The 25,888-nt window shown below is 38.4% G+C and overlaps 1 protein-coding gene across 1 annotated transcript in view; it reads right to left on the bottom strand.

Annotated features, from left to right (window-relative positions):
* Positions 1 to 25,888, bottom strand: part of LOC124274871 (zinc finger C3H1 domain-containing protein-like) — a gene marked incomplete at its 5' end in the record, with an annotated part of 98,930 nt that overhangs the window by 44,878 nt on the left and 28,164 nt on the right. The window contains 2 exon segments of the mRNA XM_046710243.1: positions 5,089 to 5,250; positions 12,458 to 12,646. Of these exon segments, the coding sequence (XP_046566199.1) occupies positions 5,089 to 5,250; positions 12,458 to 12,646 (351 nt within the window).

The following is a 25,888-nucleotide window of genomic DNA, read 5'->3' as shown; positions in this document are numbered from 1 at the left end:
CCTCCAGGGTCACCATGCAATCATTACTGCATATGAAGGTGTTCATATAACATTCAGCAGTATTGCAACAAACATCACTGGGCCTTAACAACATAACCAGTGGTTAATATTGAGTAGGTGGGTCTTGTTTAAGGTTGCAGTCAGGAATAGCTGAACATGTTAGTAATCAGGAAGGCCTATCCACCCTCTGACTGAAAACATGACCAAGGATATGGGTCAGGGAGCTACAATTAGAATGCTCTAAATGAAACCATGGGAGCTGTCTCGTATTGCCACACCAGCACTTTGGCATTCTTCAGCCAATGATAACCTATACAGTTACACAGGTCCTAACACTACAAACACATTGTGGATCTTACAAAGTGATCACAGAAATACAACTTCCATAGGACTGTTAAACAAAGGCAGTTATGATCATCATTGATGATGTTGATTTGAAACAAGGTTAAAACGTGAGTTGTACAAATGAACTGTTTTCCCTTTAGGTTCCCATGAGGGTGAGCGAGTGAGTTTAGTTTTATGCCACTTTTAGCAACATTCCAACAATATAACAGCAGGGGGACACCAGAAATGGGCTTCACACATAGTACCCATGTGTTCCCAAGGGGAAGTCAGGTGAGTTTCTCCATGTGTTGAAATCGCCTAAACGCAAGGTCAGGCTACCATCAGTCAAAGACATCATAATGTCCTGGGTGCCTATATTGTCCATCCAGCCCTCATTACTGTGGGTAATAGCCACTTGGAATGTAAACCTGCAGCCGCCTTAGGGGCCACTGGGTCAAACAGTGCAGGGACATAGATTATCAGGATAACAGATGTGTATAAAAATAGGTAGTAGTACCCTAGAGCTTAGCCATGGCCCCTAGGGATGACAAGGAACCATTTATTCCACAGTTATGTAAGGAACATCAGACGATGGGTCAAAGAGTGCATGTCTCAAGCATGTCATGATAATCAAAGTAAAATGTAAAAGAAAGGAATCTAAGCATAACGCTTGCATTGATTTTTGTTAACTTATGAAGAAGGTGACAATTTTAGAGCTATATCATGGTGGCCAGTGAATAATCAAGTCTTCTTGGCCAAACATTTGTTTAGTTGTTTGCCATTTGCAGCAATATTCCAGCTACAATATGGTTGTGTGTAAATAATAGAGTTTGGAACAGACAATCAACAGCATGAGCACCGGCCTATGGGATACGATGACATGTGTCAACCAAGTCTGACCATCTGATGCCATCAGTCACCTCTTACGACAAGCATGGGTTGCTGACGACGAATTCAAACCCTGATCTTCATGGGTATCTAGGCCAAACAAACCACTGGTTGACCTTAAAAACAAAACCATAAGGCTACAACACCCAATCAACCAAGTCTTACCATCCAGTCAAATTCTGTCACCTATTTTAAGTTTTCATGTCCTTATCAATTGGTCCATATTGTCCTTTACTAAGTTCTATTACCAACAACTGATGCAACATACCACACTTTCAAAGTAGCCAACATTCATCATATCTTTCTTAGTGAAACAAATACTTTAAACCCAAAGAAGCCAATTTGTAAAACAGAATTTTCATTTTGAAGAGAACAAGTACATTACAAATACACAACAGCTCCCAGAAAGACACTATCTTGGACATGTATCTGAACAAAGATATGAACACAGAACCACATGAACCAAACTTTTTTCAGAATGAATCCTGCATCGCTGGTCAAGGTCCTACTGGATTGAGTGAGATGAGCCAAATGATTCATTAACCTGACAGTGTTGCACCAGAGTACCACAAGTATCAGCCATACCATCAATTCCCTCAATCAGCCCAGTCATCACAATGTTGATAGGGAATGTAAGTACACATTACCTCAACAGGCTACACAGATATATGCCGATACACACCAATAGGAGATGTCTTCAGACTGGTTGTGGTGAAAGCTTTGTAGATAGCAATGACCCGTATTTGATTATGTCTACCAACATCATGTCCTACATATCATGGAATCGGTACAGCTTGGACCAGTCTGCACTGATGGACATTCACTGGACACTCGTTGGATCAGAAATTATCTCATGATGTCAGCAAGGACAGGTGTGATGTGGTTCTCCATAGCCACAATTTATCATGTCTTTCACTGGAGATGATCATATTTGATAGGTCTGGCAAAAAAACCTTAAAACCTCTACAACTTCCTGGGACACATATTCAGTGAGACAGTTTGCGTGTGAGCTAGTATTTCAGTCATATCACACCATGTCACATTGTTGGTAATTTTCCAGCTGTTTGACATCAGTCTGTAAATAATTGTGTCTGTGCTAGACAATAATTCAGTGATTGACATCAATCTATCAACCAAGTCATTGAGCCCCACCACCCATCCTGTTAGCTGCCAAAAACAAGCATGGCTAAGGGAAGCTACACAGACTTGGTACATTTTAGACCACAGAACCACCAGGTAGTCTGTCATACAGACCCTGAAACAAATATATCCAAGAAAGCCCATGCAAGTCTAGAATATGTGGCAAGTCTGGATTTCCAGTTTCATGAAACCAAGAAAGTCTCAGGGCTCCTTTTCTGTATATTTTTTATTTTATTTTTAGGAACAGTTTTTTCTGAACAAGATGTTCATTTCAGAGACTGGATATTAGTCTAGGCCACTAGTCTGTCATGCAGTCCCTTAAGCATATCCTCCCTTCTACCTCACCCTTTCGGCAATGCAATATCACCAGATGAAGCAAGTCTAGTTCTCAGGTTCAGGCCCTCTGAATCTTCCTTTTCCATTTAAAAAGAATTGTTTATTTCAAGCAAAGATATTATATATATTGTATATATATATTCAGAAACTAAGCGTTAGTCTACAGGGCCACCTTTACTGCCTGATAGCTTGGATATTTTCTCATACAAATCATCCTCATGGCTGTCACTGACACATTTCCAGCTTCACTCGATGCTAAACTCAATACATATTGAAATCAATGGTCGTCCTGGAGTTTTGTAACAGTGTGAAATATCACTGTATCCTTATCAAGCATTAAGTTGCACAGATTAGAAGATGTTTCAATTTGGGCTCATCACTATCAAATGGAAAGATAAAATATCAGCTGATGACTGTCATATCTCACCCACTGGCATTTACAGGGAAAATGCCTTACCAATCACTCCCACAATAATCTTCCTGATAAGTTCCAATAGGTTATTTCAATGATAATGACAAATGATGAATATTGATAAATATGATATTTGAGTGCTCATAATAATCGAGTTTTAGACCGGTTTGCCACATTTGTCATCTAAAATATCTTTTCATATTTGCTAATGATGTAGAATCCCATTAAAATTTCTTGATGTAACATTACACAAAAAGCAATGATGGTTTCATAAAACAAGCATATCTTCTGAGCATTCAAATATTTCAGTTTCCCTTTTAAAGCTTACTATGTCACCCAGAAATAGTTTTAAGCACACAATCAATGCAAACTATTTTGTTTCTTATACAAAGAAAAATATCCATTCTAACACTAGAAAATCATTTGTTCAATTTGCTTACTTTAGAGGCCAAAGCTATGTCCTGAACACAAATTTTCCACGAATGTGGCAGGGTGGCAATTGTTGACAAACATCAACCAGCTTTTGAAAAAATATGTTGCAACTTTCCCACTCTAATTGATGAACAAATCTGCCAGTTGCAACACAACCTCCATTAATTAGTTCCAATCAATTGACACTAATTTAAACGCATGTCCTGTCAAATGACATCAATACTGAAGGAGAAATTGCATGTCTATCGGTTTTCTGATGATAGCAAGTAATTTGTTGGGAGAGTTGTTATCAATAACACTTCTTGCTGTAACAATTACTGCCTGTGATAAGACTCCATTAAGTCAGATTCAGATAAACATGGACATGTGTTTGGCAATCAACTGGATCGAAGAATGGCAGTATGTCAGTTTATTCTCTCTCTCGCTCTCTCGAGCCAACCAGAACCCAGGCAAAATCCTGTCCGAGAGAGTGAGTTTAGTTTAACGCCGCACTCAGCAATATTCCAGCTATATGGCAGTGGTCTGTAAATAATCGAAGTCTGAACCAGATAATAAAGTGATCAACAGCATGAGCATCGATCTACGCAATAGGGATGACGTGTCAACCAAGTCAGCAAGTCTGACCATCCACTCATGTTAGTCGTCTCTTACGACAAGCATGGGTTACTGAAGATCAATTGTAACCCTAACCTGGATCTTCACGGGTAATACATTCTCATTAAGGGTTGTTGGGATAGCTTAGCAGTTAACAGGTTTACTTATCACATCCCAGGTCCCGGTTTTATTTCCCAGATGGTAAAAATGAAGCCCATTTCTAGAATCGATGTTTTAAGCTGGAATATTGCTCAAAGCATCTTAAACCATCCTCACTCACTAATAATGATTAAGATCTGATGTGCAAAGAATGTTTCAAGCAACAAATGTATGTTTGATGAAACATGGCCATGCCTGTTGCACAACAAAATCATTAGCTCATTTCCAAGTGCAACTGGCTTGATGAATGTTGAAAGAAAACAGTTACGAAGAAGTTGTCTGTATTAAACAAACTTCAAAGTGAAATTTCTGCCATTACTTGGATCCTGTTTGTTTACACACATGGAACAGGTGGCAGGGACATACGTAAGTTTGTTTAAAGGTGGTCTACCTAAAGTTTGGCTTAAATATATTTGTGGAAAATGAGAAAGACTTAGGCTCCAATCCACCTTGGAATCAGATACCAATTATTTGTTAGGTTTTGAATTCAATATTTTCTCAAGGGAAAACAAGATTTTAGGAAGATCTTCATGAATGGTCCTTTCAGCAATATTCCAACAATTCCATGTTACCAAATATGACATTCACACAGCAGTGGTGAATATAAAGGTCAGTCCTGGGAGTCTTGTGATTTTCTTCTATTGGTATTTATATCTAGGGTCCCTTGAATCTTCATATCTTCACATCAGGGTCATTGTGAAGACCTCTTGACTTTTATGCTTAATTTCCCATTTAAATATACAAAATTCACCAGTATTTCATGCCAGCTGATGACATGCTGAAAACTGTTAATGACTGCCTACCTTGGACAGGACTTTGCCTGGGTTCTGGTTGGCTGGGTCAAAGAGCTGTTGGGGCAGCTGGTGGAACTCCAGGAGATGGATGTAGGAGATCCACAGGATGCACCGATCTTCTGGCTCCAGCAGCAGCAACAGACTGCCATCGCCTGACTTTCTCAGCACAGTCTGCAAATACAACAGGAAGGGTAGAGCTGAGGTTGTAGGAATCTGACAAATGCATGGCAATCTTATACTTAATTTCAATTTTCTCACAGTATTTCAGCTACTTAAAACAAAAGGGTCAGGTTTTGTGATTGCACAATAGATTTTTGTTTGTTGTTAAACGCCACACTGAGCAATAATCCACCTATATGGCAGCAGTCTGAAAACAATTGAGTCTGGACCAGACAATCCAGTGATCAACACCATGAGCATCGTTATATGCAAATGGGATATAATGACATGTGTCAACCATGTCAGCGAGCCTGACCACCCAATCCCAATAATCGTCTCTTACGACAAGCATGGGTTGCTGAAGACCAATTCTAACCCACAACTTCACAGGTTATAGTCGCGTAGCAAGTACATTTTTTTTTCGATGGAGCAAGCTTTATACAGTACAACATTGTCAGAAACTGAGAATTTAAGATTGTAATTTTTTTTTTTTTCACTCATTACTCACGTATTAAATGTGAATAAACTCCTTCGTTTGTTTTTAGAAACAAGAATACCAAAGCCGCCTCCTGTCACCGACAGTCAATTTTCTGGGCCTACATGCGCCTCCCTGGTGCTCAATGCCATATCCATTTGCAATATTTTTTAAAACACGATAAACAGTGGACAAAGGGATGCCTGTTCTACTTGAAATCACTTTAGCTGATCTGATGTCCTTGTTATAATACTCTAAAATCAACTTCCTCTTCTCTAAATCATCCACACTGAGGATCACTGAAAATGTCGTCTGCTAGCAAGTAAACAAAGGGGGATAACTCTTCACAAACTAATGAAAAGGATTAACTGAGTTGTCTCTCTTGAATGAAACCAAGCACTTGATAGCTGGTCAAGGTTGTTTATACTAGAAATCCAATTAAACATATTCCTAAAATTCTCAATAATTTCTGGTCATACTATATTTAGATAGTATTGACAGCTTGTCCAACTTTGATGGTGATCTTTAGCAAAAATCATGTGTAAGCCTTGGCTTTTTTGCATAATGGTAGCTACGCCCCTGAATAGAGCATGGGTAAAGTGCTGACAAACCAAGCACTATAATCAGGGTCAATGCCAACTGATTCTTGCAGCAGACAAGGGCCATAATTTTGTATTGCAAAAGATAGCATGGTGACCCAAGACAACTATGCCTCCTGTGCCTTACTGCACCAAGAACCATTAAATAACCAGGGAGCTGGATTTAGGGGTTGAAGAGGTCAGGATGTCTTCCGCTGATTCTTCATTATGATCATCATGCTTACGGTTATCATGATTATCATGCATATCTTGTACTGTATTGATGTTTCAGCATATCTCCCTGAACACTTTCTGAACTTCTCTCATAAAAATGACTTAGTTTCTAGCCTATAATTTCACCAAAATCAGGTATATACTGGCACTTGGGAATCAGATACCTGTTAATGCTCTGTGTGGGATTCAATATTTTCTCAAAAAGGAAAGTAAGATTTTAGGAAGATCTTCATGAATGGTCCAAAACAATGTCATGATCTCACTTTACATTTCCTCATCATGCACCATTATCATTCTTATATGCAACTTATGACTCACTGGACTTTTTTTCAAAATATATTTAACATGTTCACTCAGAAAATTTTACATTTAGATTTTGTTCCTCACAAGACAGCAACTGACGTTCTAGAATACATACACAAAGCTCTGAATTATTAAACCATGTTTCAGAATACAGAAAAATCGGTCACCTTTAACATTGTTAACCTAATTACTACCAAGTAAACACACCTCTCGCTATTCAAACATGTTTGACTTTATCCAGAAATTGAGTAAACCACACCAAAAAGAATCTATTTGCAAATGAGGGTAATTACTCCCAAAATACACCTCCACTAATTGGACCAGTAGATCTGCACAGAAAACAGGTGAAGCAAGATGTAGAGTCTGGTAACGACCAACAATAGACACTGTGGCCTGCAGGCTACATCACATATTGGTGTTGCACGGGACTAAGTTTTGTTATCGTCTTGTCTCAAGGATTAACCAAATCAACAAAGCAGGATCTTTGATTGTCTACCGAGACACATGGCCAGGTCTCATGACAATAGTACCTGGCACCAACAAGGGGAGGTCACTCCCATTGAAGCCAAATTCAGCCCTCAAAGGCAATGCGACAGTTGTACACAATGAAGAGGTATGGTGTTTGACCATGTAAAGAGACACCTCACAACAAAGGGAGGGAATAGAGGTGTTTAACTATGCCGTGGCGTAATGATTCGGCATGTGCTCAGCCGAAGTGTCACCTGATCGTGGGGGTGGCAAACAGTGGGTTATTCAGTAAACTTGAGTCTGAATCAGTATTCATCACATACAGCAAAGAGGAAAAGAGATGTGATCATTTGTCACTGTGACATAAAAGTTTATTGGAAGTACAAACTTACATCATATGCTAACAAACCTAAATTGTTTTGGATAATAGTTATTAGGCTATGATATACCCCTTCTGTGGTGCTGGTCTTTATGAAAAGCACAAAGGTCCATACAAACTAAGGTTCCTAATCCAGGGTTTTACCTTGACCAACAAAATTATGGGTCCACGTGACCCCTACTCTCAAATTTCAAGAGTCCGTACATAAATACGAGGGTCCAATAAAGCGATGAAATGATGTCAGTAGTCTGTACTGTAAGGTTTAATGATTACTTTAATTACAAGAACTTCTTGTCACAAGTTTTGAACAGTGAATGTTATTGTGAGTCCCAGGGGACACAGTATATGTAATTTTCTGCGTCCATTCCATACATTTGTGCATGTCTGCGTCACGTAAAACCCTGCTAATCAGTATCTAGGATTCACGTCCACAATCAGCAGATCCTGCCACAGCTATGGAATATGACTTTTCATTCTTCAGGGTGCATCGACCAAGACCACCTATGCCCCTAGCACCATATTTAAGAGTTATTTCATTTGGTCATATACTGTCCAAACATCAACTGTTTCTTTGGCACATCTTAATCAAAAGTGATGAAGGCAGTAACATTTCATCAACGTTTGGTAATAAAAACAAAAATGATGCATGATGAAAAACACTTCAAATTTACATGCTTAAAACATTTGACCCCTACCATATCACTGTAATATTGGTAAAAGCAACATAAAACTACACTCACTTAAAATACATCTTCCCATTCCAAAATGGTTGTCTCTATTTTAATCATTACTCCAGGTATACAAAATAATGCACCCAATGTGTTTACAAGGTGTGCAACAAATGGCCACTTTTTCCAAATGGCTACATTCATGAAGAGTCATCTTAACACAAAACACTGGGGCTGGGGGCACAAACACACTGACAGTCACCAGGCAAATGAAAACAGATGTGTGAGAATGTCAAGAAACAATTGGCTGGGCTTCAGAATATTTAAATAATGTGCTATTAATCTAATCAGTATCATACTGTTTCCACAAAGGAATTACATATGTTTTATGGATGGCCAGGTTCAAATGACTTTCATTACATGATTTCAAACACATGGTTTGCAAAAACGGATATTAAATGTCAATTGACATCAGTAGGAAAGAGAACCTACTCAAGACAAGGTCAAATTCTCAAATGCCCAAATAAAAATATAAGAACCTGCGTTAGAATAGTCATGAGACAACAGAAGTCAAGCTCTGGTTAGGATCTTGATATTTCATCCCATCAGTATGTCATGTTTCTCATATTAGCAACCACTGGTTTGTCTGGCCAAGTCTAGATTAGTTAGGGATGGTTATGATATTGCTGGAATTCACTCTTAAACTGTACGAGCAGACTGTTAAGTTGTAAACAAGCAGATGACATGTTTATTAATCTACAATGCCCAGTAAACAAGCTATAAAAGGTAGTCAATAATGCAGTACTTCCTCAAACAACTAAATCTAACCTTTAATGAGTTTAATAATGAATCCTAATCATGTTAATGGACGGATCCGGACGAACACAACTGTGGGGGCAGAGGCAAATTAAAATGAAAAGAGTATTAAAAAGTTAACCTATTACTACTTTTTGTAACATGGGAAAATTATATTTCCATTATCTGAATAAAAAAGTCAAAACTCCACATGGCAGAAGCATACCACAGAATGATGAGTGACTTTGTCTAAGTGACATGAACATCAGCCCATCAAACCTCCCATCACAACTGATTTGCTGGTTAATTTTCTACTTGAGTCCCATGCACAGCACACATTATCTGAGCTAACTGGAGATGACATGCTCCTTTCAACATTGGATACATTTGATAACTTTGGCACTTCCGAAGGAGGTCTATTAGTGGGAGGAAAAGATTCCTAATGATGAGTTACATAGACTCATTATTTCAAAGCGAGGTAAAAAGCTAATCCCTGATTCTTAAATGCATGTCATTCTTGGATGAAATGGGCTTATTTGGTTTGGATTGATGTCCTATTACTTCATCAGCAACAGAATGGCATTCTTCCTTAGTTCTAAGTTTGACATCATATTATGTGGCAGAGCATTGTTGGTTGTCTGAGAGCAGCCCTAAAAGTAACAATATTGCTTGACACTTGGGGTGACATCCCCAGTAACATAACCCTTACTTAGTGGGGCCAGCATAGGCCAAAGGTGGATGAGGACAAAGATCCACAGGCCCTCAAACAGCAGAGGTGGACATTACACTCATCAACTCTCATGACACCAACAGCAAATAATATCACATTGCCCTTGCAAATACTAGCCATACCCAGCACTAATTATTTCAAAGCGTCAACCAGGACATTTAATGAGGGAAGAGCCATTGTGGTGGAGATGTAGATCTCCAGGTCTTGTTGAAGGAATCAGGGCTCTGCACTGCCACTGTGGGCTTACTGCCATGCCACACTCAAGTGTTTAGCAAGCCTTGTACAAGCCTGGTTCAACAGCACTGCTGGTAAATGTGGGGAACCTCAACTGGTAAGAGAGTTGGGAGTGAGTCCATGATGAGTGGGAGAGTGATCGAGTGGGTGATGGGCAGGCCTTTTCTTTAGTGATGTTTTGGGTGATTGACAATCTGGATCATTTAAACTGGAATCGGTACCATCCGGATTTATAATGTTCTTATTTGTTGTTTAATGCCACAATAATCTTGACTACCCAATCCTTAAATGCACCTCTTACAACCAACACAGGTTGTTTGGACTATTCTAATCCAGAATCACATGGGGTTCCAATTTACTCTAACATTTTGTTTTCATCAAATATTGGTGGACTAGGAGTGTCAGCCTTTCACAACTAACTCAATCAGGGCAACAGTTGCCAAATCTATAGGACACAAAGCATTAAACAATTTAATTTGTGTAACAGCATAGCCTTTTTGTTTAATTTTGTTTTTATAAAAATACATCATTTTCAGAATTCCCTTTTTGGCAGCACATTTTGTTTGGTTGACAAGTCCATCAACATCTTTGTAGTCTAATGCATATATAAATCATGAACATGAAACAAAAACAGTTTACTGCAGCCTGAAGCAAACAATCTAACCTGCCAGACTTAAATACCCTATGATTATGGAGATCATATACACATCCACACATTTTAGTCATCACCGGGGAAAGCCTACCAATTTTTTTTTTCAGATCACAGGTTAAAAACGTAAATATTTTACAACATTTTTCAAACATTTGTGTTTTTGGCCACACATGTTCCACATAAAGAGTGAGCATGTTTTAACACATGCATGTGGCGACAACAGAACCTGCTGTAGAGGGCGCCCTCTGTACTCAAGACACACCGAGGGGCGCCCTGCCATAGGAAGTCGCAGCGTAACAATAACACCCACAGGGGGTGGGAACAGTAGTGCTGGTTGTGTTTGAAGAACATGCAGGCTGTGGGGGGTGACACCATGAAATCTGATGCACATCAAATACAGGCAGATACAGAAATGAGACCCCGATATGCCGATCATGTGTGGCAGGCGTTCACAAACTGCCCAATGTAATGGAGGTCTATGTTGAGAGTGCTTTGATGAGAGTCCTAGGCAGATCATGTTTAACATTTCCACACAAGTTAATTCATCTATTCTCCATCTTCAAAAAACATCCCAGACGGACTTAATCCAGGATTTGCATTTATGAAAGTCGAAAATGGTTGTGGGAATGAGGGATGGGGCCTTTTGGAAGGTCAGTGCACGACTTTGGCTACTGTTTCTCTTCCCTTTCTCCTGATCTTACGTAAAGTGTCGGCCACGTTGACTTGTGCATGACATTAGACAAACTTGTGAAGCATACAGGGATCTCGTTTCTGGCCTCAGTGTCAAACACAAATCCCCAAGCACAGTTTACAATGCATGCCTGCCCCACCCCACGTATTGTTTCCATTCAGACTGAATGCAGTGGTGCAAGTTAGCGACAATAACAATCTAAGCGCATTTGAAGCTGTTCTGCAATATGTTCACGGCTGCATGCTTATAGAGGTCCAGACCAAGTGGCAGACAGACATGAAAGAAACCGTTTCAAAGAACATGCATCGTGAGTTGTCTCATTACTGACAGAAAGTTTACATCTGTTTCATGAGGAGCACTTTTATTGCAGCATTTTACCACTGTTGTAAATATCTTCAAGGTCTTGATATTATACCTACTTAAGGTGTTCGGTGGATTTTTTTACATACATTATTATGAATTAGGAAAACCATCCCTTACATTTCAGATGAGTATGTACATGGATGGGCTTGTTGATAGCTTTTGAGCAAATGAGCAAGTGCCATACATAACCAGTGGTTGACAGCATGAGCACTGATCTATACTGGTGATGTAAAATGAGCATGCACATCAGCCCAATCACATGTTGTCAACATAATCCACCTTTTCTGCCTCAAACTGGTAATTCTCAATCTCCACATTCTCCATACAGAATCAAACAAGAGCCAACAGCTTCATACTTACTCTTTGAAAAACAGAAAGTGTGTATAGTTTGATGCTTTTCTGAAGGTGTTTTTTTCCTCAGCTTTCAACGTACATCCCAGGCTGTCAGTTTGATGAAGGAGCAAAGGAATGCAGGCCTAATTTTAGTGAAACTCACATTGAGGGGCATGGTGTTCACAACCAAGGATCATAATCAGGGCAGAAACTTGACTAAAATACATGATCATACGTTTCTTGCACACAAGTGCAATAAATTTGTATAGCAAATTGAGGGACATAAACAAAAACTCAAGTTGTGGGTGGCAGTTACCTGTAAGAATGTGAGTCCTGTCTTGTATCTCCCTGATTGCACAACAAGAGTTGTCTTATACAACAGAGTTTCCAGGATCTGGTGTGACCGTCTGCTCACATAGACATCTGCTGACCTGGTCCTCAGGAACTCCAAAGTCTTCTCACAAATTTCATCCCTCCTCTGGAAGTTGCTCACAGTCTCAGCATACTGCAAAGGAAACAAATTTGAGTAACACGTAGTCACAGGACAGAATGAACTGTCTTTAGGACATTTTGTTTCTACCCTGCTTTCAGCTGTATTCCAGCCTTATCATGGTGGACTATACAGAGAATGTGCTTCACAAACAGCAAAGGAGCGTGTAATGCAAAAAAGGTATATACCGTCACTGACAGGGTCTTAAGTGACAATATATACCTTAGTGATAGTATTTTGTGTCACAAACCTCTGACACACAGTACCTACTTGCCGATTCAAACCAATGGTTTGGTTGCGAGGTACCCTCGACTACTAGGTCTGCGCAATATAACCGGTTTACCGGTATTTACCGGTTCAGATATGAAAACGATACGAATTGCGATACGCTGATCGAAAACCGGTATTTTGACATGCATTCGGAAAACTTCGTAACACTCGGAATTCTTCGGGTATTTCCGCTTTTTAAATTGTTCTTTTCCTCGTTTCATTAGTGCCAAATATTACTTACATTCTTATTTTGTTATGATTAAAAGTTTTTATTAAAGGTTAATCAATCATAGTGAATTTGTTGTGTTTTTGCTTTATTATCAAGCATTAACTCGATTATAAGTAATTTTTGTTTAAAAAATAATTCTTGCAATATATCGCAATATGAAATTTCTCTGCAATACCCACCTCTATCGACTACCCTACACCACTTGCAAAACAGTTTCTGCAACAACACATCAGTTAAATATCTTCCAAGAATATAATGAATGCACATTTTAATTCAATTTCAATTTCTCTGAATCCACAGGCTAATTTCATTAACCTTACTGAGCATCAAACATTTACAAATGTCATAATGTTCCATATATTTGTCCAGTCTATTCACCCAAATGTACACTTATCGGGCTTAAAAATCTAAACATTGTCTAAAAAGTATGATTTCCTAGTGTGTCCAAGAACAAGAAACTTGAACAATGCTATTTTAACGGAGCCAGTGACACTCTAATACAAGGACTCTATTATAAGAAAACCCTGTTATCTTTTATGTCAGTGTAACCCACAGGGGAGCAAGTATACCCTGGATTATCAAAATTGTTTGGTCTGTTGACGACAAATCACCAACAATAACAAATATCAAAGGAAGAGCTAGAACACCTTCAAGTTATGTTGCAATTACTTACAACCAGTTACACATCTATGAAAGTCTTCACTGCAGGTATATAAAATAATCCAAGCAAAACATTTAACATCACACCGGTGCCAATAAAGAAAATATTTCCGCACCACAAATGAGGTCATTTTACTGTAACAATGTCCGTAGCTGACATCAATAACTGTTTTTATTCATTTTTTTCAGACAAGGTAGAATAAACATACAAAACAGTTCATATCTCTAACAAACGACTAGTGCCCTATATTTAATGCTTTTTATTATCGGCATAAATTTCAAACAAGCTGTTAATGTGGCATTTTTTTTAAACTTAACCTCTTGACATCTTTTTCACTTGCAGGTGTGTGGAATCTTGTCAAGGGTTGTACAAAGCAAACACATTAACGACATGTAAAGGCAAACAAACACCAAGCCTTTGACAACTGTTCTGCCCACAACAATCCACTCATCAAAACAGTCCCTCAACACAACATAGCGACCAGCTGATATTTGAACTTTAATCTTGACTGATTGATTCAAAATAAATATCAAATTACATGCAAACCCCTCAAATATGAAGGCCCACTTTGATGTGAAAAGCTACCTATGTAAATCAAATTTCCAACAATACACACGACATGAGAGTAATACTGAAATTGAAGGAACAGAATTTCGAAAGAGAAAAATCAATTATACAAGAGGCAGTGCAAACATAAGATATGCAACTCATCTTTCGCAGCTACAAAACATACATATTAGTTGACAGAGATCAAACGGCTGGTTTCAATGCCTCTGCTCATTTACAAAGGTTTAGATGTCTGAGTCGAAAAGACGAAGAAGGGTGGAAGGCTGGCATACCCATATGTAAGCTGAACCTGATGTATGCGTAGTGTTGGGTCATATAACACTGATAGGACAAGTCATACAAAACCAATTACTTCACTTATGAATACTTGCCATGAATTAACATCATGCCTCTAATACTATGTTAACATCAGACTGAAAATACAGGGCAAAACTGATAAGATGAAATCTTCCCTGTCGATAAACACATCGAGGATCTACTCTCCCACTGGGATTAAACACATTTAACATTTCAAATACATAGGGCAGACGCCTTATTGTGTGAGATACCTGTAAACTAAAACCAATATTGACAGAACATCTTATCCCCTAAGGTCCTCATATGAGACAGACGGAAACTTAAATCTCAATATTTCAAACGTATCAGGTTCCAATATGAATACTAATGCGATAATGTGCATCCCATTTCACAAAAAGAATCCCAAAATAGAACTTTTCATCTCAGGTGTGTCTCATACTTCAACAATTTCATCAAAGGAATATATTTTCAAGGGACACTTATCATGCCTATTGCAGAGCGAACCATCTGAAGCACCAGTATCAACCAGCTACACCTTCACATTCTTAATCTTAATCAGATTCCATTTTAAGACTCCACAATCAAAAATAACGTTTGACAAAATATTACCAAAAAGAACTATTTACTCTGAGTTGAGGAACAAACTCATCTTTTTCACATCAATAGCGAAACTATTTTCAGCGACAGATTATCGAGTACACTGGCACATCATGAATTCCAGATCCTTCGAGATGCACGTGCAACGGGAACTCCTAACAGCTTGATTATCATACATAACAGTGACTACCTGTGTTCACAGGTGTAACCCTTCTTATTACACCACGACAAACTGTTTGGGACATACAATGTATTACATTCATCCGGATACCTGAAAAAGCCACACACCAACGTGGCTTGACTGTTCAAATTCGTCCTGCATTGATAAAAATATTGAATAGACAAATGTGAAGATAAATGTGCAAACAGGCAAATACACTTATCGTATGGTGAACAAGACGGTGGGCAAATATACAGGCTTTGCCTTAAAGCCACGGAGGCAGGCAGTGTGCTTGTTGATTCATTGCAACATAAATACTTTATGATTTCTTAACAATCCTGTTATTGAAGCAATTGTATAAGATCATTAAAGAAGTCTGCTAAATGGAATTTCTCAAGATGAAACAGTCTGAATATTTCAAGAATGTACTTTCCGAGTAACACCCAATACTTCATCATGATGACATGTAAGTTTCAGATTTTAGGACGCAAAATGGTTGGATTCGATTCAGAGAGATATTTGTGTGTGTGTGTGCGTTAGCTCGTGCATGCTTAAGTGCACGTGTGAGGGAGTATTGGAGTTATTTGATAATGAGAATTAAACCTCCAGCACCTTCTGGATGAAAGCTTAATATATTGTAGCGCAAAATAATTAAATTAAAAAACATATTTCTTTTTAAAAATGATCTTAACTCCTAACCATGAAGAAATGTTATTTTACAACAATATATAAATCTTCCAACTATCCCTTTTGAGCTTCAAATCATCCTAGACCTAATACTCATACACTATAACGCTGAAAACAGTAACTTAATTCTTAATACATTTCACCACATGCATGAGCTTGTCCACAGATTGTATCCATCTCAGATGCGTTAAGCATTTGTTACACGAATGAGAGACATTAAAGGGGTTCCTGCAACACTTCATGGTCTTGATTTTTGTATTTGAACCAAAATACCCCTGAAGCTATTGAACTCTAAGGACCAAGACCTCTGGTCTCCCTCAATTAAACCACTGAAATGCAACATGATTTTTCATAAGAGATTTTCCATGAAATCTTCTACCACTCTTATAACGGACTAGTAAAAGAAACAAGTTTTTAAAACCAAGGGCCGCACCATGCAGGAATCCACAGAAGCATCTGATGATAGCCGGAGGGAAAACATAGATGGAGAATGATGACATTCCTGAGGAGACATGGAGCTGGCGTTAACGCAACATCAACAAAGGTGATGTCTCAGTCCCGGAACATAAGCCCAACTCAGACCCAAGCAAAAATTGCCAAAACAAAATAGACTTATGACATGCTTGAGTAGGGGTGTCCACGGCATGAATGAACTAATTTAGCTAATCATTGTGATCTCTGGAGGATACATGATGGGTTGTGAAATAGTTTTGCTTACCTGAAGAAATCTCATTAGTCCAACATAATTCCAACACTGTGAGATGGTATTAGGATGATACTCTCTGATGTAAGGTAAATATTGACACTGTATGCTAAATTAACCTTCTTGCTTGTAGATGTATGGGTTCATCCACAACAAAACATATAGATGAACTTCCATAGTGAGAATACACAATTCACATTTTTCCCCAAAATTCACATTCTTGTACTCGAATATTCACAAATCTGCTTGTTTTGAAGAGTTTTCCAGACAATATTCACTTTTTTCTTATATTGCATATATCGGAGTGTCTTTGAGGCTTCCATGCATTTTTTCCCAATCCATAAGATCCAAAGACCCTATAAATTTATTGGTGGTGTAATCTTGCAGGGTTGGTTTCAGCATATTAACTTCAGTGAAAGTGCAAGTGTCAAGTTACTTCAAGCAAAGGATGAGGAAAATGACGGAAAATGGAATAGCAGTTTGAAACTTATTAGGCATCCTTTGATACCTTATCCTTGCTAATTTTCCATATTTAATATGGCAAACTACCTAAAGCAAAAACATTTTATCAACATCCTCTTGAAAATCAGCTAGGATCAAAGACTTGGTAATGTTCAAATATTTCTTTTTAGAATTCTACCTGAAACCAGCATTAATTCCTTTAGCCAAATCTTTGTTTGGATATTGCTATGATCATTCACACACACATTTGATGATTTTCCAGACTTTCTGCAAGATTTTGCTTAGTTCTTAAACTTGCCTGATAATGTGAGTAATAACATCATCATACCTTGCTGTAATTAAAGATTTTGTAGCAAGAACATCAAACCAGTAACACAACATGCCACTGGCCCCTAAGTTCACAGTCTATTTATGGCTTTAATCACATTATTGTATAGATGGAAAATAACCAGAGAATGATAGTGCTATGTCCTGCATTACAGGTTTTGTTAAGCAGGTCCAAGTGAGATTAAATGAGTGTTCAAATGTCATGTTACGGGTTATTTAACAAACACAGCAATGTATATGCATGTATCTGCCAGTACTCAGTTATATGGTGCAGCCCTCTGAGATACCAACCTTAAAAATATGTGAGTGAGTGAATTTAGTTTTACGCCGCTTTCAGCAATATCATGGCAGGGGACACCAGAAATGGGCTTCACACATTGTACCCATGTGGGGAATTGAACCCGGGGCCAAACAATAAGAATACACCATTCAGATACTGCACAGACTAAGAGCTAGACCATTTTTGTTTGTTGTCTTTTTAAACTGAATGAAACCACCAACCTATCCACTAGGATATGGAGGCAGATTTGGACAAAGAAGACTAAGTGACCATCTGAAAACAATACTGCAACACGTACGTCATGATTCACAATTGCACAACTGTTCCATATACAAACTGCTCATAGTCCAGATTACAAATGATTGATTCAACACACACAGATGTATTATTAGACACGAAGGAGTTCGTGAAACTAAAACACTCCAAATACAAATATTGACCTACACTTAGCTGGTCTGGCAGGGAAACTGTACACCCACATGGCAACATGCAGCCAGAGATCAAATAAACCAAACAGGCACAAAAACACTTCCACCTTCCTTCCTGACTCAACACATTTTGACAATGTCGAAAACAATTATTTATCAGTCTGTTAACAAACATGTAGGTATAGGTAATTATTGCAGACAGAGGCCAGGCTAAGAAAACAGCACATCATTCACTCTACAGTTTCCTCTGAGGGTGGAATACATCTGCAGTTGAAGGTGATACGGGATCGTATGCACTGGGACACAAGGTGTGGAAGTGTAGTCTGGAAGTGTAGTCAGGACAGTATTAACAGACAAAGCCTGGAATCTCCTTGATGCTTCTTACCCGGAACTCTTCTGTTTATTTTGGCAACTGTGGTGTACGGTGGAGACATGGGTCAACTATATTATTTGGTAATGAGGAAACGAGTGAGTGAGTGTCAGGTTTTACACGCCTTTACCAATATTCCAGTTAAATCATGGCAGGGGAACAAGAAATGGGCTTCACACATTGTACCCATGTTGCGATCAATGAACCCGGGTACACAGCTGGATCAGCCAATGCTGAAACAACAAAGTTCACGTAACCACCTGTGAGGGAAAGAAGTCTGCAGGGCAAACTGTAGCATTGTCTGATGAGGATGAAGTGTTGTATTCTACTTCTGTACCACTGAGAAAAGGGATGGCTAGGATATGAGAACAAGATGGTGGCAGTGAGAACAAGATGGTGGCAGTGGGAACATTTGGTTTAATGCTGCCTTCAACAGTATTTCAGTTAAATGACGATGTAGCTTCATCAGTGGGTATAGTAATTCAAGTGTGAGACATGTACCACTTTAGGAAAACAAACAAGTACAGCTATGGAAACATACATGCGATTGAAATTGATGCATTAATGTTTCAGACTAAAAATTAATGCCCCCAAGATAAGTAAAACTATGGAAAGCAGTGTCAGTCACTTGTCCAACACTAGGAAACATTACATAGTAAAAGCTGTCATCTGCTAAAATCTAATAATATTACATAAAGACCACTGGACCTGCAATGCCAGAATGGGCAACAACTGCATAATTCAGCCTGACGATGTATGTGGATTCAAGAGCATGACATTGGTTGATGAGTCCTTCAGTTTCATCAGGAAAAGAAGCTTCAAGATGTAGAAGATGTAGCCAACCTCAGTGACAGATAACAGATGTCCACCACTGACAACATTCATCATTGGCCAGTGGTGCTGAGTGACTGAGTGAGTTTAGTTTTTACGCTGGTTTTAGCACTGAGGAATGGGCTACACACATTGTACCCATGTGGAGAATCAAACCCAGGTCTTCAGTGTGACAGCAATTGACCACTAGGCTACCCCACCACCACCACCCCCTAGCCAATAGTGCTGACAGACCAATTACAATAATCTGGAATTCAGAACTATGACCAAAACCAAGCAGTCTGTGACAGCCTGTGTACATAGTTCTGTTCCTAGTCAGTGCCACCAGTCACAGTTTACTATAACAACAGTGTTGAACTCACAAACCCAGAGATGCCAACCCTATTTTAGCCCAATTAGTATTTTGGCCAAAAACTGATGCAAAAATTAGTACTTTTTGGCCAAAATTAGTATTAACTTTTCAAAAGGGTTTTCATATTTAATAGAAAATATATAGATATTCTAAGAACTTGTTATTAACATTGTACTCGCCTAAATCAGTATAGACATATAGCTTGATACTGAATAAAATGTGGTTGAAATTATTGTGTATGGTAAGTATGCTATTTGATAATTTAATTTAATGTATCTTATTAAAAAATCATATATTTTTACTGCTATCATACTAGCATATTTTGTGTTGTTTTTTTGTAACGAATACGATAAAATCGGATGGGTTGGCATCTCTGACAAACTTCTGACAGTTGAGTTCACAAACAAGGGATGACAGTCATAATGCCAAATACTTTTCTGTTGAGTAAACAGTTTGTCAATCTGTAATTCTATGTTTGAAGAAATATTTTCAAGATTCTTGTAATGGCCGCACCCACCTATTCGAACACGGCTTTCATGTATTCAAGACGTGCACTGAAAAACATGGATCGTATTTCAAATACAGACTATCTCATCATTACGTGCCAGCAATGAATTCAAACTTCTTACATCATCAACATGATCGAAGATAACACTACAGAGATCAAAGTACATTAAGTTTAAAAACAAATTTCAACAAGAGATTCTACTACATGACATGAACATGTTAAAAAACCATTAGGATCAGGAAACAAACATTGCATCTAGTCTCCATAAATTACACAGCATTCTGCGTTTGATGTTGGTCCTTGTTTCTTGAAATGAATGTCATAAAAGCCATACTTGATGACTGCACTTGAACATGTGCAGTGATAATGAGATTAGACTGAGGTTCTCGTTTAGAACAAGCTTAGACCTGTCTGATTGGATCTCTAACCACATTTAAGCACCTCTCGAATTTATTTGATACACGGAAATACCCACTTCATACTTACAGAATCTCAAAACATTTAATACCTTGAAATCACATCCTTTTTACCTTGTGATAAATCTTCAAGCAGCCCAAAATTGCATCTGGCATTTCCGGTTATTTGCATGTTTTTAAACATGGCAGGCTCTAAGTGGACGCATACTCAGTACACCCTTAGAAATATGTCACAGCAAAAATAATTATGAGTAATATTTTTCTTCACCTACTTATTTCAAACACAATGACAGCTCAAGCAAACTGTTGTGCCTAATTCTGCATATAAACACCAAAAAATGTTGAAGTGAAGAAATTATGAGAACTGGAGCCACTGGATGGAGTCACCAGTTAAAAAAGACTCACAAAGACATATTACAACAGTTTCTTCCTTTGATATGCAAACATTTCCTTCATAGATATTGATGAAAACTAAGACTGAAAATATGTACAAAATATGTCATGAAAAGGGGCGACTTACATGCAAAGTACAATTCAAGTGTTAAGCACTTTTCAAGTAGACCAACAATTAACTAAAAAAGTAATATTATATCAAAATAACGCAAAAACATCAATACAATTGTTGCTGAATAGGCAGCCTAGTCACTTTGAAATTGACACAAGGAGCATTTTAAAACCTTAAAAAAAATTCTTATTAGAGATTATGTGGTACAGAAGACAGTTCAAACTTCAATTAAACTAAAACTTTTGTCAAAACACATTTGGCAATTATACACTACAGCATTTTCTGTAAAATGTGTAAAATACACAAGAAAGTATGTCCTGTTATGCAAATTTTCAGGCTAAAGGAAAGGGACACTCAAAGATTACTTACTCAATGGGCTGGATGTCATTCAGGAGGTGCTTTTGGGAGCTCCAGTGAATGTTTGCTACACTAAAATGTCTGAGTGAGTGAGTGAGTGAGTGAGTGATGGCTTTACGCCTCTTTTAGCAATATTCCGGCAATATCACAGCGTGTGACACCAGAAATGGGCTTCACACATTGTACCCATGTGGGGAATCGAACCCAGGTCTTCGGCATGACAAGCGAACACTTGAACCACTAGGCTACCCCACCACCCTGTCTGAATGGGATAACAAAAGGTCGATGTAAAAGCTCTGCCCATTGCATGGAACAACCTAATGCACCGGTGCTCAGACAGTGAGTTTTGGTTTTACGCCGCTTTTAGCATTATTTCAGCAATATCATGGCAAGGGACACCAGAAATGGGCTTCACACATTGTACCCATATGGGAAATCGAACCCAGGTCTTCAGCGTGACAAGCTGATGCTTAACCACTAGGCTACACCACCGCCCCTGTTCAGACAGTGATTGGTTGATTGTGTGTCAGAGTTGCTCTTGATATTAACCCCAGGACTGTCTTCACCAGACTGCTGGAATATCAGTGGGTGCTGACGTAACAGGAAACAACCACTCCCAACCCATGTTGCACGACACAGCACAGCAAGGTCCAAGTCCAACCACAAAGGAACAGCTCACTTTCCAGTCATCACTGTCAGCATATGGCTGACATATTGCCCGACTGCATGCTGCTGCAGATTATTTTCAAATACCGGCTGTGGGGTCCAGGGACAACGCTCAATGAAAACTTTATACTCTGGATTGAACTTTTTTTCATGGCTGGACATGTGTGGAGTTGGGGGCGGTCTTCACAAACTGTTGATGCACGGATGAGGGGATGTCAGCATGGGGAGGCAAGTCGTAGGTGTCCACAACAGACAGCTCTTTATTTACAGTTCCATTACAAAGCACCAGGAGACTGTCATTGTTTGACATGGAGTGAACGAGCAGGGATTTACCTAGGTCTTGCTATTGAAGGGGCCTGGGGACTCTCTGGAATAACTTTGGGAATCTCGGGCACTGAGTCTGCAGGGTAATCACTGCAAGTTTCTTCATGTCTTCTGGCTGGCCACATGTGGTACACAATATACAACTTCCAAGAATTTTAATGACATCAATGCATTATCTGATCAAGTCATATACTTTGAGGATTCCCTACTTTGTCACAACACTTGGAATCAAACTGAATTCATTTTTTTTAATGTCAGAATAGAATAGTGCTATTAAATTTAACCGTCATGTTTCAAAATACGTTCCTATGATACAAATGGACAGGCTTTTATGATTCAGATACGACAGTGGACAGTTTACATGGCCATTGAAGGAAGAATACCTAACATTACATAAAACTCTGATGAGAGATGGTTCATGCCAAAGTAGAAAAGCAGAATTAACAGAAATAATTACACAGACCACTACAAAACAAAAGAAGCATGAAGAAAATGTTGCTTTCAGTAATACTTCAGCCATATATTATACACAAGTTGCATTTCAAATTGCACCAATATTGAGAATCAAACTCATCCTTTTGTCTGAAAAGCAAGTGCTCTAACCACTGGGCTAGCTCCTGTAAACTCAGACACGTCACTTGTTTCCAGAAACTACTTGAAGCCATGACTTAGAAATCATGAACAATTCCGGATACACTTCTTCCATGTCAAGTTTTTTCCCTTTCATTTTTTCAATTCATTGAAAAGGTTTTTTGGGTGTGAGCTTTCAAATAAACTGACATAAGAGGATAAACATTGGCTTAATATGTCTGAAAAGAACTTCAATTAGGACAACACACTTCTTCTGTTTGCAGATAAAATTTCAAGATTTGAGATAATGTTACTGTTGGCAGTTTACGTAGGGCCCTTATCTCCAAAAGGAATAAAAAAACTCAATTTACCACTATCTTTTGGGCATCAGTTTAACATGAGTAAAGGAAAGATTAATCATATTAATTGGTGCGATATGACAGTCTATGGCAGCACCAGTGTATTGAATGTCATATTAATCAGGGAAACTTCCTTGCTTCATCAACAAAGACAACCCATATAAACACACACAAGGATATGATGAAACAAAATAAACCCAGCATCACAAATCAAATCAAATGTTACAAAAAACACCCGACAAGGTAAAGATTGCTGGAAATAAAACGGAAGGAAATAGGACCTCTAGCCCCAGGGGTACAATATGACAAATTATCATCTTTAAATGTGTTGCCAGTTCTTAACAATCTCAGTTTATTGCCGATTTATTTATGTATGGTGTCAGATGATTGTATCTGTTAAAGAATTACAACTGCTGAAGGCCTCAGGCAGAAAAACAAACATTAATTTAACGATCATGCTATTTGAACCAAGATGGTCAGTGCAGATAGTGGACAAAGGGAGACAACTCCAATCTGACCGAACAGCAGATGTCACGTCGGCTACATCACTAAACTGTTCAAAACCAACACATCATTTCTTCGCTCATGTAAACACTCAAAACAGGTAGAACATTGTACAGTCAAGTTGTTTAACAGCTTTATAATTTAGACACAACTGGTTGCAAATCTGCCCAAATATGTCATTTCAGGTTGTTTTCAGTACATAAGATCTATGATAGAGGCGATAAAGTGTGAGTGAGTGAGTTTAGTTTTACGCCACACTCAGCAATATTCCAGCCATATTGTGGCGGTCTGTAAATAATCGAGTCTGGACCAGTGATCAACAGCATGAGCATCGATCTGCGCAATTGGGAACCGATGACATGTGTCAACCAAGTCAGTGAGCCTGACCACCCAATCCCGTTCGTCGCCTCTTATGACAAGCATGGGTTACTGAAGATCAATATTCTAACCCGAGGTTCATCATATATCCATAACCTTGCAAAGAAAATCTCTGTGTTCAGATGGTATTTCGAATATGACAACACATTCCTCTTCAGATCCAGTTCTGTCAAGTATGACTCCGCAGTTTCTGCCTCATATTTATCAAGCAATAATTCCACTTAGCAAACTAGATTAGCAGCATATCACTGCTTTTATTACCCTTTGTTTGAAGCCTGGAAATATTAATCAAGTAAGGCCCCAGCAGAATGCTGTAAATACATTATAATTTCAACATAAAATTATCTTTTTCACAGAAAAAGAACTAAACTATAAAAATTAGTTAGTATTGAATCAAGCATGATTATCCATCAAAATGTGAAATCTAACAGATTTCCAGTGACAACATAATCTTTATTTCTGTTTTTTCCAAAGCAACTGGAAGAAGATAGAACACAGGAAGTACCGCAAAAATATGATTAATGTTGTAACCTGATTTATTACATCTCAGTGATGACAAGCTAAATAAATATGAACCTGATCCATCCTATCTGAGCAAGAGATCCAAAGTCAGTACTGTCATCACCAAATGTAGATCAAAGATTCAAGAATAATCAATGACTTATCTCCCCATGTGGACGTGTGGGAGAAATGAAGCACCCTTGGCATGTTGTTTTAGCGTGGAGGCCTACGTAACAGCACAAGACAGTTTATCAGAACACTAGAATCTGACACTCCTGATGATAACCATGGCTGAAGTTCCAAGTGCTTCCTTGTAAATTCTCATCCACTATTTACACACCAATTAGTTTTCATGGCATGGCCATGTGTTCTGTCTGTCACCATTGGATTTACATTCACACTGCTGACTTTCTTCAAGACTCTTTGAAGAGGTGAAAGTTATTTCAAGGTGTTCCTCTTTACCACAAATGATATATGTGCTTGAAATTGTTATCTGATTGGACAAGAAATAAAGCATTAATTCTGGGGTCCGTTGGTTCCAAATAAATCCTGACATTTTGCAACAGCAATGCCACACCTGAAGCTATAACTAGGAACATAACAGTTACACTTTTGTGAAAAAGATTGTGTTCCTTAAACAGCCAACTGTGCAATAATTAATGTAATAAATTAATGGCAAATGCTTACAAAATAAACAACAAAATAAACAGCAAAACAAAGCGTGTCCATTAGCAATGTTTATCAATGACAAGTCTCCCTGTACAAGATTACAATACAACAGATCGGTTCTTTAAAAAGGCTTTTTAGTATGTTTGGTTTATTTATGTTGAACAGGCCAGCTGTCAAGTTAAAACAAAGTGGGACCATGGCATCTCATCAGTGGAGTAAATTAGCAGTGTAGTAAGGCAGTGTTGGGTCGGCAAATCATCCTGACTGGGAGCTGATGGC

The sequence above is a fragment of the Haliotis rubra genome, unplaced genomic scaffold (genome assembly GCF_003918875.1).
Source record: "Haliotis rubra isolate DU_JTF1 unplaced genomic scaffold, ASM391887v1 Scf195, whole genome shotgun sequence".
NCBI classification, from domain to species: Eukaryota; Metazoa; Mollusca; class Gastropoda; order Lepetellida; family Haliotidae; genus Haliotis; species Haliotis rubra.
This window is presented reverse-complemented; position numbering and strand designations above follow the sequence as displayed.